This window comes from Hippichthys cyanospilos, chromosome 21, assembly GCF_059441005.1.
Source record: "Hippichthys cyanospilos isolate Australia breed blue-spotted pipefish chromosome 21, RoL_Hcya_1.0, whole genome shotgun sequence".
Lineage (NCBI taxonomy): Eukaryota > Metazoa > Chordata > Actinopteri > Syngnathiformes > Syngnathidae > Hippichthys > Hippichthys cyanospilos.
In genome coordinates this window covers 14,162,501-14,179,882 of record NC_142389.1, presented here as the reverse complement: position 1 = coordinate 14,179,882, position 17,382 = coordinate 14,162,501, and the positions used below count along the sequence as shown (strand labels likewise).

General features: G+C 39.9%; 2 protein-coding genes across 3 annotated transcripts in view; one reads left to right on the top strand and one right to left on the bottom strand.

Moving 5' to 3' along the window:
• gabbr1b (gamma-aminobutyric acid (GABA) B receptor, 1b) overlaps nt 1-8,666 on the top strand; it is a 447,163-nt gene extending 438,497 nt beyond the window's left edge. For both annotated transcript variants that reach the window (XM_088404671.1, XM_088404672.1), the window contains one exon: nt 7,991-8,666. In XM_088404671.1, coding sequence (XP_088260797.1) covers nt 7,991-8,278 — 288 coding nt within the window. In that variant the 3' untranslated portion in view covers nt 8,279-8,666. The remainder of the gene's footprint in view (nt 1-7,990) is intronic.
• Nucleotides 386-17,382, bottom strand: part of tnfa (tumor necrosis factor a (TNF superfamily, member 2)) — a 23,364-nt gene continuing 6,367 nt past the window's right edge. The window contains exon 6 of the transcript XR_015863958.1: nt 386-4,935. The gene's annotated coding sequence lies outside the window, so the exon portion shown is untranslated. The remainder of the gene's footprint in view (nt 4,936-17,382) is intronic.

Genomic DNA, 17,382 nt, shown 5'->3' with positions numbered 1-17,382 from the left:
ACGAACAGTAGCAGGAGTGACTTTTTAGATTTTCAGTGTCATTGGGCTTTACCACTAGAAAGACCAGAGAGATGCCATTTGGCACTTCTACCTATAAAGACTACCGGAGTGCCAAATGGCACCAAGGATTATTGCCCGCATCCTGAATCACCTGTGAATGGCTAACTTTGTTATGTAAATTGACAGAAGAGACATTGCGCACCAACTTTATCTTGTTGGAGGGGGGAGCATCACGCATGCAAATGCGGTCGTTATCTGGACATGCTGTGTGGGGTTTCTGAGATCAATCAATCAATCAATCAATCAATCAATCAATCAATCAATCAATCAATCAATTTATTTATATAGCCCTAAATCACCGAAGTCTCAAAGGGCTTCACAGATGAAAAGAGGTCGTACAGAGACATCTTTTCAGTATAAGGTACACAACAGCATCCCCTGTCAAAGCTCCCAGAAGGGGAAGGAAAAACTCAAAAACCCCAATTTGGGGAAAATCAGAAACCTCCAGAAGGGACCACAGGTGGGAGGAGCCCCCTTCCAGGCCCACAGGTTGAAGTGGATGCTGCATGTACCAGACACAGAAACAATATAAATTACAGAAAACATATTGTGCTATATAGTGCAGTGATGTCTTGACAGCAGGCAAAGCCATTGGGCAGGAACCATCCCACATTCCAGCCAGGTGGACCGCAGACAGCCGAACTCCTAACCCGTGATGGTCGACCAGCGCAGGACCCAATGGAGGCGGTCAAGTCAACCCTCACCATCTAGCTAGCCCCCTCTCCCAGCCGGAAGAGGGGGGCAGGAAAAAAAAGAAAAAAGAAGAAAGCTGCAGACAGGCTCAATTAACTAAATGCTTTTGAATATAAATGTGTTTTTAGTCGGGATTTAAAGATTTCTACTGAGGTGGCTGCGCGAACTTCCATAGGTGCATTCCATAGTACTGGCGCGCAAATGGAAAATGCCCCTGATCCCGCAGACTTCTTTTTAGCCCGTGGGGTCGATAGCAAACCGGCATTTTGTGATCGAAGTTGTCGGGACGGAACATAAGGTGATACTAAGTCGACGAGATAGGAAGGAGCTAAACCGTGTAAAATTTTATAAGTAATTAACAGCACCTTAAAATCACATCTCACTTGTAATTGGAAGCCAATGCAGGTCAGCTAGAATCGGAGTAATATGATCAAACTTTCTCGTCCTTGTCAATAGTCTCGCTGCTGCATTCTGTACACACTGCAGGCTTTTAATGTAGGACATGGGAAGTCCAGAAAACAAAATGTTGCAATAGTCTAGGCGTGACATAACAAATGCTTAAATTAATGTTTCTGCATCGCTAAGAGAAAGAATAGGGCGAATTTTAGCTATATTGCGGAGGTGAAAAACGCCGTTCTTGTCATGTTATTAATATGTGTTCGAAAGGAAAGAGTTGAGTCAAATATCACGCCGAGATTTTTTGCAAAACTACTTTGGGAAATAATACAGTTTTCTAGGTTCAGCGTGGTATTCTTAAGCAAGTGCTGATGATGAGCAGGGCATATAGAGTTGGGTATCATCAGCATAGCAATGAAAACTAATAGCATGTTTACGTATAATATCGCCGAGAGGAATCATGTAGATGTTGAACAGTAAGGGACCAAGTACTGACCCCTGCGGGACACCACATGAGACGGAGAAAGATTCAGAGATCGCATCGCCATAAGAGACACTATGCGTCCTTCCCAGGATGTAAGATCTGAACCAAGAAAGTGCTGATCCCGAGATACCAACACATGATCTAAGACGTACTATAAGAATATGATGATCAATAGTGTCAAATGCGGCACTAAGATCAAGCAGTAATAATATTAATGAGATGTTGGAATCCAAGGCTAAAAGAAGATCATTCGTCACTTTTACTAGGGCTGTCTCAGTTGAGTGGTTGGCCCTAAAACCTGACTGAAGGAGTTCAAATCTATTGTTGTCTATCATAAAATCGCTAAGCTGTTGTGTTACAACTTTCTCAAGAATTTTGGCGATAAACGGAAGGTGTGACACTGGCCAATAGTTAGAGAGATCTGCAGGATCTAGGTGAGGTTTCTTAAGTAATGGTTGAATGACGGCCATCTTAAAAGCTTCAGGTACAATGCCAGAGGAGAGTGACAGGTTGATAATATTCAAGACAGATGACCCTAAGACTGGGAATAAATCTTTAACGAGGTTGCCTGGAAGCGGGTCGAGCATGCAGGACGTCGGCTTTGCTGCATTAACCAGTTGTGTAAGACACTCCAGGGATACTAAATCAAACTGGGACAGGGTAACCAGACTTTCATGAACCTGATTGTCTAAACTAGCATCAACAATCACAGTCGAGGGGGTAAGCGGCGCTGCTTTTTTATTTCTTCCCTTGTTAGCTGAATCCGCTGAGTAAAGAATTGCATGAAATCGTGTGCTGAATGGGGGGAATTATAATTAACCTGCTACTGCTGTGTTAGCTGCTCTACCGTCTCAAATACATATTTTGGGTTGTTTTTATTCAGACTAATCATTTTGGAAAAGTAATTTGTTTTTGCTAACCTAAGAGCCTCTTTATATTTCAGCAAGCTATCGCACCAGGCCTGACGGAAAACCTCGAGTTTAGTTGTTCGCCATTTACGCTCAAGTTGTCTACTTAACAATTTACATGTACGCGTTTCCTCCGTAAACCACGGAGTGTGCCGCTTCGGACGAGTTTTAAGTTTCAGCGGTGCAATAGAGTTTAGGGAATTTAAAAGAACCGAATTAAAATCATTCGCGAGCTTATCGACTGAACCAGTGAAAGACGGAAAGGCAGCTGTTGCGGAAGGCAGTAATTCAGAAAGTGTAGCAGTGGTTGAAGAATTAATATCACGGCTCTAAAAGCCTTGGTTATGGACAACAAGACCACACTGAGCTAGGACTTCAAATGTTATAAGATAATGATCAGACATAACGTTAGTATGCGGCAGAATTGTGACGTTTGAGGCAGTTAGGCCATGGATTAGCTCTAAGTCTAAGATATTACCATTCCGGTGTGTTGCTGCTTTTATTATTTGTGTAAAACCAAATGCATCGATTATTGCTTGAAAAGCTACAGTAAGTGGCTCTAATGGGGAGTTCATATGAATATTGAAGTCACCCATAATTAATATATTATCTGTGTGAGTTATTAAGTCAGCCATAAGTTCAGGGAATTCATCTAAGAATCCAGAGTATGGGCCGGGAGGACGGTAAATAACTACCACATAGAATGGTGGTGAGGAGCTTGATCGCATAACGAGAGCCTCAAATGTCTTGAAAGTGTGACTCGTGCTCGTGCTAAGCCTAAAATCAGATTCTGAAATTAGAGCGACACCCCCCACTTTTTTACAAGGACGGGCAACATGTGAGCCCACAAAGTTTGCAGGTGAGGCCTCATTTAATGGTAAGAATTCATTTGGTTTTAGCCAGGTTTCGCAGAGACCAAGCACGTTAAGATTTTGATCTGTAATAAGATCATTTACAAGAAGGGCTTTTGAAGGGAGTGACCTAATACTTATGAAGCCGAATTTAAACTGGGAAATTTTTCCTGGACTATTCTGAGTCCTCGTGTTGGTAGTACCAATACCAACAAGATTTTTATGGCTGGGGCTTGCTCTGTATTTTGAGTAATTAAAACCTCGTTGCAATGTTAGTAAAGTAGGAATTCAATTGTTGACGACTACAGCGCGCATATTGATATTAATATTCCGCCTAGGCACTTTGTCACTAGTCTTACTGATTAAAGAGGCAGGGCTGTTTTCCTTAATCAACACCACCTCAGCAGAAATCTTATCATTAGGGCATTCAGCATTAGGTATTGAAACAGTGTGTGGATTGCAGTGACCGAGACTAAATATGCTATGTGTGTTTTAACAGTCCAGCCTAGTGCCGGTTAACTCTAGCCTTAACGACTCCACACCCGTTCTAGCAGGCTCGCTACTCGCCTGCAACCCGACATGCTCTAATGTGGGAAGTCATGGAAGGCTCAAACAGTAATATGTTTCTAGAAAGAGTGATGGCGCCTTCCCAGTTAGGGTGAAGGCCATCCATCCTCAGCAGGTCGGGCCGGCCCCAGAAAGAGGGCCAATTATCTACAAACTGGAAACCCTGCTCTCTACAGAAACCAGCCATCCACCGGTTAAGCGAGAATAATCTGCTGAACCTCTCATCATTGCCTCTCGCAGGCAGAGGGCCAGAGACAATAACTCGATGCCGACTCATCTTTCTAGCGAGATTACAAGTCCTAGCTATGTTCTTCTTTGTAATCTCAGACTGCCTCATTCTAGTATCGTTGGAGCCGACGTGTTCACTATGTCCGAGTAGCTAGTGTTGTAGACTGGTGTCTAGCCCTCTTGTGTGTCAGCTCCCTAAGGTTAGCTTCAATGTCGGGTGCTCTGGCCCCAGGGATACACACTACGGTGGCTGGCTTTTTAAGCTTGATGTTACGGGTGATGGAGTCCCCTATAACTAATTTGCGGGAGCCAGTAGACTGAGGAGGAGTTTGCCTAGCGAGGGGGCTAAAACGATTATGCGTCCGAACAGGCTCACCGCGGCTAGCAGGCTTCTTAGGGCTAATCCTAGCCGGACTAGCGGGTAGGCTACGACCCGCACTAGCCGACGCTAGCGGCATTGCGGGAGGGCTACGGCCCGCATTGTCATTATCAGATGTGTCCGTTTGATCTACAATTATCAGACTACTCTGCTCTAGCTGACGGACACGGCCCTCTAGGAGAAAAAGCCTTTCCATGAGAATAACGCAGGTGTCGCAAGTGACAGATGAGGTGGAGGTGCACGGAGCCATGCTTACCTTAGTACAGCCGAGCGACATACTTACGCTAGCAGAGCTGCACGAGGACGAACGGAGCCAGGAGCTGTTCAGAGAAACGGCGAATCACCAGCTATCGAAGAATGGAAGGAGTCCTCAAAAATGAAGGAAAAGGAAGAAAAAAAAACACCGAACACAGGTCAGACGGGTGGTGGTAAAAATAGAAAAATAGAAAAAGAAAAACATCGTTCGTCTCTCCAGCTAAGGCTAAAACAGCGACAGCAGCAAAACACTCCCCCGGAACCGGAAGTCAGAAGGGGGAGATGTGTTTTTGAGTGGGGGTTGAAGAGCTTGCACAGACCCCTCTTTTGAAAACTTCATTCAAGATAACAATAGTTTAGTTTATTGTACACAAAACATACAGTCGTTACAAATACAGCCAAACACACAAGAAGTAAAATACAGCATGAGTAGAATAACACAAAACAAAAACAGTCAAAAAATGTGCATGTGTATGTCAGAAGCCAATGAGGCTTTTTCATAGACACACTCCCAGGCAAATGTGGTTTCAATCACAATGTGTCAACATAAACACCCATAAATAGATGGGATGCAGATTCAATCAAAAATAATCTCTTACTGACTTTTGTTTTAGGTCACGTTTGCATCTATATAAGGTTGCCTTTATATGATGCTATAATGATTCACATTATCATTCCGTAAGTTTGTACAAATGCAGATTTCACTTGCCTGTGACTAACTGTGGCATAGTAAGAGACATAAAAACAAGATTGTTGGGGGTTAGCAAGCAAACCAGGGAAACCAACAGATCATTTGAATAATGTCCCGAACCCGCTTCAAAGATATCATGCAACATCCACGATTTGATGACATGTCCACCCGCAGTGAACGAGCAAAAACTAATGTTTGCTTGCAAATTCTGATGTGGGGGGGTCATTTGTCAAGAACTGCATCACATCGCTTTTAGTGGAGTCATCTAGATGTGGAGCAGCAGCTTTTTACTGGAAAAAGTAAGTTTGCTATCAGTGGAGGCAAGCTTTCTCATTGCAGACTTAAGAAATGAGATTGACCAAAAAACAAATCAGATGTGACATTTACAATGCAAGCGGAAGGCTCTTTGATCTCCACTTCTCTTGTCCAACAGGTGGAATTAAGATTGCAAAATGGCTGCGCAATTGAAGTTTCACAAGTTTTATTTACCGCTGTACAGTACAGTGATCCCTCCTACTTCGCGCTCTCAGGGTTAGGGTTAGGGTCGCTCGTTTTTCCAGGAAAAATTAAAAATATTTCAAAATAAAAAAAATTAAAAAATGCGCAAAAATGGAAAACATTTGAAAAAAGCAAAAAAGTACATTAATCAGTATTGTATTCATCAAATAACTAAGTAATATTAGTTAATAACTTTGTTAAGAATTCTTCAAGCGTGAAAGTTCATGAAGTTTTTTATCTCATTTTGAAATGCATGCTTTTAATCTGTCGGGTCGCGTTGCATTTCCGTTTCCTGTTTTACGTTCTCTGTGCATCATTCGGCTCATTACGGTGACGTAGTGAATGACAACGTAAGCTCATATTTATAGTTTATTATCTTTTATGTTGATAACGCACGCTACTGCCTATGTTTAGTAAGCGATGAGTGTTTATTCTGTTTATGTGTTTGTGTAGAGGTTGCAATTTATAGTTCGTAGTTGTTGTTAGTTGTTGCTAACCCACTAATGTCGGCTAAAAATACAGTAAATTCATAGATTAAGTGTTTATATGTTAGTTTACTGACTTTAACATTGCTGTCGATTTATTATTAGACAGATACTACATGATGCACCATACATGAGCCAAAATAAATATGAAGTTCAACGTGATGACTTGCGTACTCTTTCACTGGAGTCTTGGTGCAGATAACCAGTCCTGAGAACAAATTCTCAACAAACTAAGTAATATTAGTGATTTAATGAATATACAATAATGTTAATAATGTTAATGGGGATAATGTAATGTTAAATAATAGGAGAACGGAAATGAAATACACAAAAAATACAAAAAAAGGATTGTTTATGGTTACTGCGGCTATATTGGAGCGTACATAGAAATCTAGGAGCTGATACCCTACTTCGCGGGTTTCAGACTTCGCGGGGGGTTGCCACCCCCCATTAACCGCAAAGTAGGGGTATCACTGTATACCAAAGCATGGAACTGCCAATGTGGACTAAGGGTGTGACTGGCAAACTCGTTCAAATAGACTAGCAAACTGAATGCTATAAACATTGCATTTTTTCTGACAAGCAAACTGGTATTGTCTTGTATACTATTTTTTAAATATTTTTTAGCATTTTCCATAAATAATACCAGTATGTCAAATAAAATATTGAACATTCTTTATTAGTGATTTCTAATATTTGAATATTGTATCTGCATGATTTACATTCTGCATTTTTTCCAATAATGCTATTGGGGAATAACTTGCACTTAAGCAGAATCCGCAGATAAACCCCAGACATCAATTGACTTTTCAGCTTAGGGCACCCAATGAGGTGGCAGCAGCACTGCCTTTAACCCTTTCACTAAGATTTTTTGTTTGTTTGTTTGTTTGTTTTTGTTTTGTTTTTAAATAAACTCCCATTGGTATTTTAGAATACGACTCCCACTACTACTACTACTACTACTACTACTACTAATAATAATAATAATAATAATAATAATAATAATAATATAAATGTGTCAGAGAAGTAAAAAAGATCACCAAACACCTACAATACATAGTAATCAGTGTAATCTCTAGTAACACACATATATAGCACATATTATCAATATATTTCTGCTGTACTAGATCATTAATTGAGGAAAAATTGTACAACGCAAGCTACCTTGTTAACAGTGGGCCCAGCACAACACTTGTTGTGTATGGGAAAGTTGCTAGTGGCCACCAGAATCAGTTGTGTCATGAAACACTAGGAAGCCAGCACATCTTATTGCTGCCATTCCTATACCCATTGCCAATTTTTTGAAAAGCTGTGGGATGCGTTGTCCCAACGGGAGTGAAAGGGTAAAAAATTGCCCGTTGATGCTTGACCCATACAACGTTTGTGGAAAGAGTGGCTTTTTGTTTGTTAGTTGTTTTTTTGTTAGCATTCCCAACCACTGACCCAACTAGAATTTAGGGATGTCACTCTGTGTTTTAATCTGTGTGCCCCTTAGAAAGAAGAACGTGTATCAGAGCTGAGGAACCAGTTGTCTGAGCGACAAGCCCTTCGATCAAGGAGAAGACCATCCACTGTCTCCAATAAAAACCATAATACCCCGCCAGTCGCCACCCCCCCCACTGATCCCAGATCATTGGTTCCGCCGCCAGGGTACCCTGCACCTACTTCTGACCTGCATGCGGTTCCACCATCCTTTGGCAACTCCTCCAGCCTCTACCAACCTGACAACAAAATCAGCCGCAATAACTGTCACACCAGCCGGCTGCAGATGCTTTACAAATGAGGTGAATGTGAACTGAGTGTTTTAATAACATTTATTGGACATGTTGTTGGACTATGTTACAACACATTCAAAAGATGCCTCAGACAGAGGACAAAAACATGCTTTTTGTGTCGTGCAAATTTTCATCTGTCATATCATATCATTGTGGTGGATTTCAGAAAATTGTTCCATGTTGACCATTTGCTGAGTTTATCCTCATTATGTACAGCACTGTTGGTGTGACAAGCCCTTCAGATTTTAGCTCTGATTCTCCACCATCATATTGAAATATACGTTGTATTTTGCAAAAAGTAAGCCTCTCATACTCCAAAGAGTTATAAGGGCCAGTCAAAACTGGACGTTGGGGAAAGGGGGTAACAGACAACAAGAATAAAAACTGTCAAGCTTGGACTCTTGTCTTGGTTGATTTAAAAAAATTCCACTTCTAACTTTAAATTGTTTTTTTTTTTTTTTCTTCTTTTTTTAAACTTCTCTTAAATAGTGTCACATCATGGCTAAATGTTATTGCCCCATTTGTTGCTATAAATAGCAAATCTTTTTTCGTGGTGGATGCCGTCTACGTCGCAAATTTGTCAAGACTGCTGCTTTTTTCCTCCTTTTATTTAATTTCTTTGGCAGTTGGAAAATACATTTGGTGCATTGTTGCCACCTTCTGAAATGAAAGTGACAATAGGCAATGATTTTTTTGCAATTAGGGAACAAGATTATAACTTATCCTAAAAATACTGTAATAATGTCTTCTAACCATCTTTCTCCATCTACGTCATGAAAACTATTTGGGTGAAGAGCTGCCTTGTCAAGTAAACAGCCAGAGAACACATAGTCCATGGGCCAGAGCAGAAGTTGCTACCACCTGAGGTAGCAAAATCTATCATTGATTTTTGTCATACTCTTTATCTGAGGGACATTATTTGGTTTGATAGCCCTCTCTATACCCATACCCAGTACCGTTCACAATGCATGCCTATGTGTAGGTATAGCTATACCTACCCATGTGTAGGTATAGCAATACCTACCTATGTGTAGGTATAGCAATACCTACCTATGTGTAGGTATAGGTTGTTTGAAAGGCAGGAGCAGAAAGGAAGTTTGCAGATCCATACACATTTGCAGGGCAGAAGTTCCAAGACAGCCAATGGGGCTGGTGGTCCTTGCATCCAGTCTATAAGTTGCTGTAAAATAAGTAAACATTTCTTCAATTACTCATTCATAAAAATGATTACAGCAAGATAAATTAAATTTCAGGTCATGGATTGTATTTTAAGTACCTTTGTCATTGGTTGTCTGTCAGAGAAATCTCTAAAAGAAGACTAGGACAAGCCTAGCTGCTATGCAGCAAAAAGAGTAACTCAGACCAGCCAAGATTGACTTTTCTATACCATGGAATAGGGAAAAAGCTTGGGCCCCTGCCTGGTTTTTATTCATTCAGCAAAGCATTGCACATTTCAAGACATAACAAAAAGAGCCAGTCGGGCGCCACCAACAGCTGGGCCAAGGTCCCAGCTCATACTTTCCTGCGTAAACAGCTTTATCTAAGGACTGGGGCGAGATGAATTAGGACTGCACACAAGGATAGCAATGCACACTATTCTCGACAAGAAATAAGCACATAATGATAACAACCTAAGATATGATTTCCTTCATCTTGTCCATCTATGTCCTCTTGGGTCAGGTACAGTGGCTTGCGAAACTATTTGGCCCCCATGAACTTTGAACTTTGGCCCCCTTGAACCCCCTTGAAAAGTTAAAAAAAAGTTTAAAATATCCAATAAAGTGTGTTCCACTTCATGATTGTGTCCCACTTGTTGTTGATTCTTCACAACAAATTACAGTTTTATATCTTTATTTTTGAAGCCTGAAATGTGCCAAAAGGTCACAAAGTTCAAGGGGGCCAAATAATTTCACAAGCCACTGTATGTTTGGCTGTCCTTCCAGACAATGCCTCCATACCCCAGCCTGATAACTGGCACGCTGTATATGCAGCTTTAAACAGTCCCTGCAAGGAGGGAGTAACTGGAGTCTACTTCGCCCCTTTTTGCACAGAATAGCCTTTAACGCACATCATCGATTTCACATATGCTGGATGATGGTGCATACATCCTGCAGACAAAGGTCTGACACAGCTCAGGATGTTCCCAAGGATTTGAATGAGTCTTAGAATGTCTTGCTTGATCAAAGCTCCTTAAAGCTCTTAAAGCTCTTTCCTTGACCTGCAAAAGCATCATCTGAACAATGTATTAAACACTCCCCTTGAGTACTACTTGTACTTCCTTCTGCCATGTTTCTCTATCCTGTGCAATAACCTGAAATGAACAGATATTTATCTTGAATGATGAGCATGAAAGATGGGCTAATGTGTGTGTATATGTGTGCAAGAAGATGCAAATAGACGATGACTTGAGTATAAGCTAACATCAGTGTTCTGACACTCTATTGATCACTTCGGTGATTCAAAAATTCAGTTAGCCCACTAACTGCACCCTACATTCCAGATTCTAAATTCAGTTACTAATGGAAACTACTTTCTCACACATAGGCCAATAGGCTATATTTTATTGTAGGCTAATACCTCAATTTATTTTTTTCTTCTTTTGTGGAAATCCACAGCTTAGAGGTTATTGACAATAGTTTACAGCAGACAAACGGATTGATGTTGGTAGGCATAGGGCTATGTATGTGGGCAGCTTGGTTTATCTAATTCTTTCACAAAAGCAAGTGGTAGTAGTTTTAATTAGTCATGTCCTTATTCATTCTCACACATCTGAGTCATAAAACAAATCAAATCAATCAAGACTCACTTCATTTCCCAGCCGTACAGCAAAATATCATGGTGTTATCAGCTTTTGGTACAACGGCCATTGTTGCACTGAAGCCTTATGAAACCACTTCCACACACTGGCACAGCAAACACCATTACTCTCTTTAACATTCTAAAGTTGACAGTTTATGGTTGTACTGTAGAATACTCAGTCACTCTAGATGTGATATAATGCATCTCCCAAGTTCTTCCATTCATTGGTTCTGTCATGAATTTTCAGTTACATTGAAATGCATTGATTTTCTATGGACGAATATTAGCCATTAGTTAATTAGGTCTAAAATAACAGTGTTAAGTGTGTTCTACTATCAAACCCATACATTTTCTGAACACCTATACTCTCTAGATGAGATTTAGCAAAAGTTGGGATTTGACCCACCCTCCTTCAGTCTTCTGCCTTAATGTAATCCTTTGTAATATGGTGAAAATGTGTACGACTCATACATTTTGGCCTGTGTAATGTGTGGAAAACTAAATTATTCATCTAAACTGTATTTTTTCTGATTGCCTATGCTATCAACATATGACGTAATATAGATTAAGACATATCCCATCATCCCACCTATCTTCATACACCTATATCTACACACAGGCATGTATTGTGAACGATACTGGGTATAGGTATAAACCCTGCAAAAATATAAGAAAGCTACCACTTAGACAGGGCTATCATACCAAATAATGTCCCTCAGACATAGAGGATTACAAAAATCAATGATAAATTTTGCAACCTCGAGTGGTACCAATATGTGATTTTTTTGCGGGGCTCTGGCCCATAGACTAACAGAAGCACTATCACGCAAAATGCCTTTTCTTTTGAAGTGAATGGCATTTCTTAACCTGAAAAGATAGAACTGCCAAACGTTACACACAAAAGCATGAAACTATCATATTGTCGTTTTCATCTGCGCCGTAATCGTCAGCTGTCATGCAATTAAAGCTTCCAAATTTCTGAGAAAGTGTGAAACCGTCTTTACTTTACTTTAGAGGAGTATAAAAGACAGACAAGAGTAGTGATAACATGGTGAAACCTCAAGAGGCTCGGAATCATTAAGCCAATTCCCTCGAGTAAGTGCTCATTTCCTGCAAATTGATGTGCACACAACACCATCAGCAATAACAACATGATTGAACATGAAGAGGTAATAAACTTAAAAATATATCTGTAAAAAACTCATTGTGCAAATACATTTGGAAAAATTTGTCAATTTGTTTCATAATTTTATTTGAACCAAAATCATTCAAATGTTCAATTAAAATGAGTATTTTCAGTGCCAAAAACAACTGTATGGTTTGGTTTAATTTATACGATTGGGTGTATGTGTTTCCAGTAAAATCATTGTTGTCTCAAATGCTTTACAGGTCTGTCCACATTTCTGAAACCAAAAACTTCAAACCTCGTCATCAATTCATAAATCGGTCAAGGGTGTTGTTCGAGCCATTAGTGACCCTGAATCTCAATTGTTGAGTTTAATCCGAATTTGGAAGCCCCTAAGCCTCAAATACAGTGTGTGCTCCTCTTTACAGACAGCTTTGTGTATATAAATGCCTGTGTTGAAGCAAGGATTTGTGTCTTCAGTTTGTGGTCAATCAAGGCTTGTTCTGTAGCATGGTTAAAGTGACTAAAACACTTGTCAGTTTATAACTAGTTTGAGACGAAGATGTTTAAATCATTAAAACATTATGTATTGTTCCTGCGACTGTACTTCCGCTCAGTCAGAATGTAATAAAATCTATTACAATAATTGTTTGTCTGTAACAATGTATTTTCACTGTTGAGTCTGCAAAGAAATGATAATGAATTGATGTACATGAGAAAAAAGTGCACTGACTGTAAATAATACAAATTATTTAAATAGCATTTGACTTTGCATATACAAACTGTATTTCATGTGGTACAATACTAAAAATATATTTCTATGCTGTGATACCTGATAAACTGATGCTTTTTTCCTTTCTTTTTCAACACATACATGCCATTGTTGGTTTGAAAAATTATTTTTGCTGTCTTCAAAATAAACAGAATAAAGTTTTAAAAGCAGAATAGAGTATAATTTCGGTTTAATTTATTATCGATGATTATTTAGTCAAATTCATTGTGAACAAGCCAAATCTGAAAAACACAAATTAATGTCAACAGTAAGGCAAGGACCTCATTGACCTCATGAGGCTGCTAGTTGAACTGTTACTCTTCATATACAATATAGTAAAGACACTTTAAGGCTTTTTTCTTTGCCATTTCTTAACTTGTAGCACATGCATTGATTTGCATTTAAAGCCAGCCAGAGTGATTGTCACCAATGTCACTTTGCATCTACAGATACAATTCATTCAAATAATTTCTAAAAAGCAAAATAACACACAAAAAAAAATCCAGTAATTCGAATTAATACAGTAATTCCCCAAGTATAGGACGCACCTGTGTATAGGTCGCATCCTTCATTTTAGGGCCACTTTCTCATATTTTCCATGTTACATTATACAGTAGAGGTTCCTATATGCCAGTCCTTAGCCCTATTCCGGTCCATAGGTCAACTGGTACAGGCCTGTGTGGACCGCAACCGAAATTATTATCTTCTCTTATTTAGTTTGACCTTTAACAGTTCATTCATTTGTGCTTTGTTTGGCATAATCTTAGTTTTTTGCGCCACCTCTGGCCGCTGTTGATATTACATGTTATTAGGAAAGTCAGTTCAGAGCAGCCACGGTCACAGTAAAAAATCTTCAGCGTTGATAGGGGCGCGGTGATAAAAAGGTTGGCGAATCCTGTTGTACAGGATGCACCAGCAATTTGGCAACAATGTCAAAACTTTTGCAAAATAGAAGGATCCTCGTGATTTCATCTTTTTGTCAAAAGGGGGTGGGGTGGCAGCAAAGCTGAAACATTACCGTTCAAAACCACCCTTTGGTACTTTTAAATCGCGAGGGAGAGCAGCACTTCAATTAACCACACATAAGAGTCCAAGACAGAGTTTATTAGTTGGGCGCCAATTTGACAAATCCGGAAAGGTAAAATTGACACAAAAAATGCATGTGAATGTCCTAAAAAGTTAAAAGTCCAAACTAAAACACACAACGGTTAAAACATGCAGTTGACAGACTTTTGGTCGTTAATAACACATTTACTTGCAAGTTTTTGAAATTTATTGCCATTTAATTTATTCCTTTTAAATAAAAAACTGTCTAAATCTTACACAGTGTCCCTTTAAAGCCATGTAATCAAGGACATGCACACTTGTAAAACACAACAAGAAAGAGAAAAGAAATCACTACCCAATGTTCCATTCCCACATTGTTTTAGTACTCATATTTGTAGGTTATATATTTGTGTGGTGCCTGCACAACAGTGTCTGGCTTGCAAGTGAGTGAGTGAGTGAGTGAGTGAGTGAGTGAGTGAGTGAGTGAGTGAGTGAGTGAGTGAGTGAGTGAGTGAGTGAGTGAGTGAGTGAGTGAGTGAGTGAGTGAGCGAGCGAGCGAGTGAGTGAGTGAGTGGGGGAGCAGGGTGCAAGGGAGTGTTGGGGTGATATTCACATTGTGGTTTTGAAATTAATATAAACCCTACCTTCTCATTTTTCTGTTTGGTCAGACCATTAGCCCAAACCTTGTGGCAGTCTCACAGTCTATCACCTGTTCTGCGACAAGAATCACTTTCTTCTTGAGAACTACTGTAATGTTCCTGTGTGTGAACAAGGATGGACTCAGATGCTGGTGTAGTCTATTGGCTTCCTTTAATCAATATAATGTAGTAACCATAACAACCTTTCGGGCTGCCGTTAGCGGCAACTCAGGCACTGGCCACTAACAAATGTTGAACTGCCTCCAGTCAAGCTTCTCCCATTAACATTGAGTAATGAAAATGAGTATGAATCCGTGCAATATAAAAATGTGCATCTGTACGTCATAACTCAACTTATGAGGCTGACGAATACAATCTTCCTCAAATGTCATAAAAAAAAATTATAATCTTGAAGTTAGCGTTTATAGGACACACCCATACTTAAGAAGGAGCCAGGGCAGGAAATCCGATCAGTAACAGGCAGAATCATGGTCAGGCCGGCAGAGCAGGTCTCTTTACCAGGACAGCGGGTATTAGGGTAAGCAGGGACAGGTAGTTATGCCACCTCTAACATAAAGCTACGAAGCACGCTACAGACCCAATATTATATAGAAGCTGTGGAGCTTGCTTCAGTTGACAGGATCCAATTTAATGAGTCCAAGGAAGTAAGAGGGAAATTCTCTGTCACTGTAGAGCAGCGGTTGCTAACGTGGTGCCTGTGGACACTGGGAAGCCCACGAGTATCATAAGCCCGCAGACCTGTTCTGCAAATACTGTAATTTACAAGCAGTGGTCCCTCAAAGCTGAACGTGTGCTCAATTGCGCACTGCTCGCACATTCTCAGCGCACAAGAAAATCTATGCTGCGCATAAAACAAAATGCAATATAAACATAGTAAATATGTAAAATTAGACCTGATCATTATTTGACCAATAATATTGTTTTCTGTATCTTTTTGTATTGTGACAAGTGTCCAGACAAGGATATGATAAGTTTCACTTATACTATTCATCCAATCTAACAAAAACCTTCCCTGCATATACACCCTGTGTAGGTTAACTACCTAACAACAGTGCTGGGTTAAGAGACACAAATGCTAACCCCTTTCCTGCTGAAACGAACGATCAGCGACACATCCACTCTACAGGCCAAAGTAAAAAAGACATGTGCTTCTTTTAAGATGGAATGACTTCTTCTTCTTCTTTTTTACAACTTGTGGATCGTTTATTAACATGGTGACAAGTGCAATATACATTACACTGTCATGTGTAAAACACGTATTGCTCAAGATATAAAAAATAAATAAATAAAAATACCAAACATGCTGAAAACGAACAAAAATAAGTGTGATTTTTTTGGCAACATTTTGCACTAATATTTTGCACTACATGATATTTCACACTGTATTATTAGCACCATTGTTTCTTTTTGTTGTTTTATTGCTATTTGTTGCTATTTTTTTATTGCTATTTATTTATTTGCTCGATTATGGGATGTCGTCAGCTGCCCGGGGAAGTGAACTGAATAAGAATTTCATAATGTGGTATAATAATACAATGGGCCCCTGGTTTACAAGATAATCCATTCCGCGGTTGGGATTGTAACACGAATTTGCCATATGGCGGGCCATCCAACCCTATGTTAAATAGCAAATGTGTGTAAAACCTCATTTAAAAGGAATCAAAATTGTATATAAATATTAAAAATTGGTATCAAAATAGTAAAGTGAGTGCTACCTATATATAATATACTGTACATGTATACAATAAAATAACATTATAAATAAAAAATATAAAAAGGATTTATTACCTCTGAGTGACGTGAGCGCTTGTTATGGCCATATTCCTTAGTGAGGGTAGCCTAGTCTACCTTAGCCTTATTCGTATTTCTTGATTATCTCCAGCTTCCTTTCCATTTTGGAAACCGTGATGCCGACCAATAGCAGACCAGTATCTTTTTGCTTCCGTGATGCCGACCAATAGCAGACCAGTATCTTAGGGAGTCGTGACGCAGACCAATAGCAGACCAGCATTCTAGTGATGTAAGCGGTGACGTATGTATAGACGTATGAGCGACTCGCAGAGTCACGCACACACACTGACCCCCATGTTTGAGGAGGAGTTCTTGTCATAGCGCGAAAAAAATGGCATAAAGAGGGGACAAAAAAATTGCTGTGGTCGACATCGTAAGGTGAAAAAAAAATGCAAGCCAGGGACGTCATAAACCAAGGGTCCACTGTACTATTCACATGACAATAAAACACTTGAATCTTGAATGTCAATCATAGATGCATCATTCCTGGACGACCCTTGTCACCTGTCAGAGAAATCTCAGAAAAGAAGACTAGGACAAGCCTAGCTTCTTAAACAGCAAAAAGAGTAACTCAGACCAGCCAAGATTGACTTTTCTATGCTGGGCATAGGGAAAAAAGCTTGGGCAAATGTAACTCGTGGGTCTTCCAACACTAGTTTCCACTCCCCAGCCGTCCCCCCCTGGCTTTTATTGGGCAAAAGCATAGCAGATTACAAGACACAACAAAAGAGCCAGCTGGGCGCCACCGGCAGCTGGGCCAAGGTCCCGGCTCACACTTTCGTGCGTCAACAGCTCTATCTAAGGACAGGGTCAAGATGAACTAGGATTGCATAAATGGGTAACAATGAACTAAGCACATAATGATAACAACCTAATATATGATTCCCTTCACATCACCTCAACTGTCCCCTCATAAAT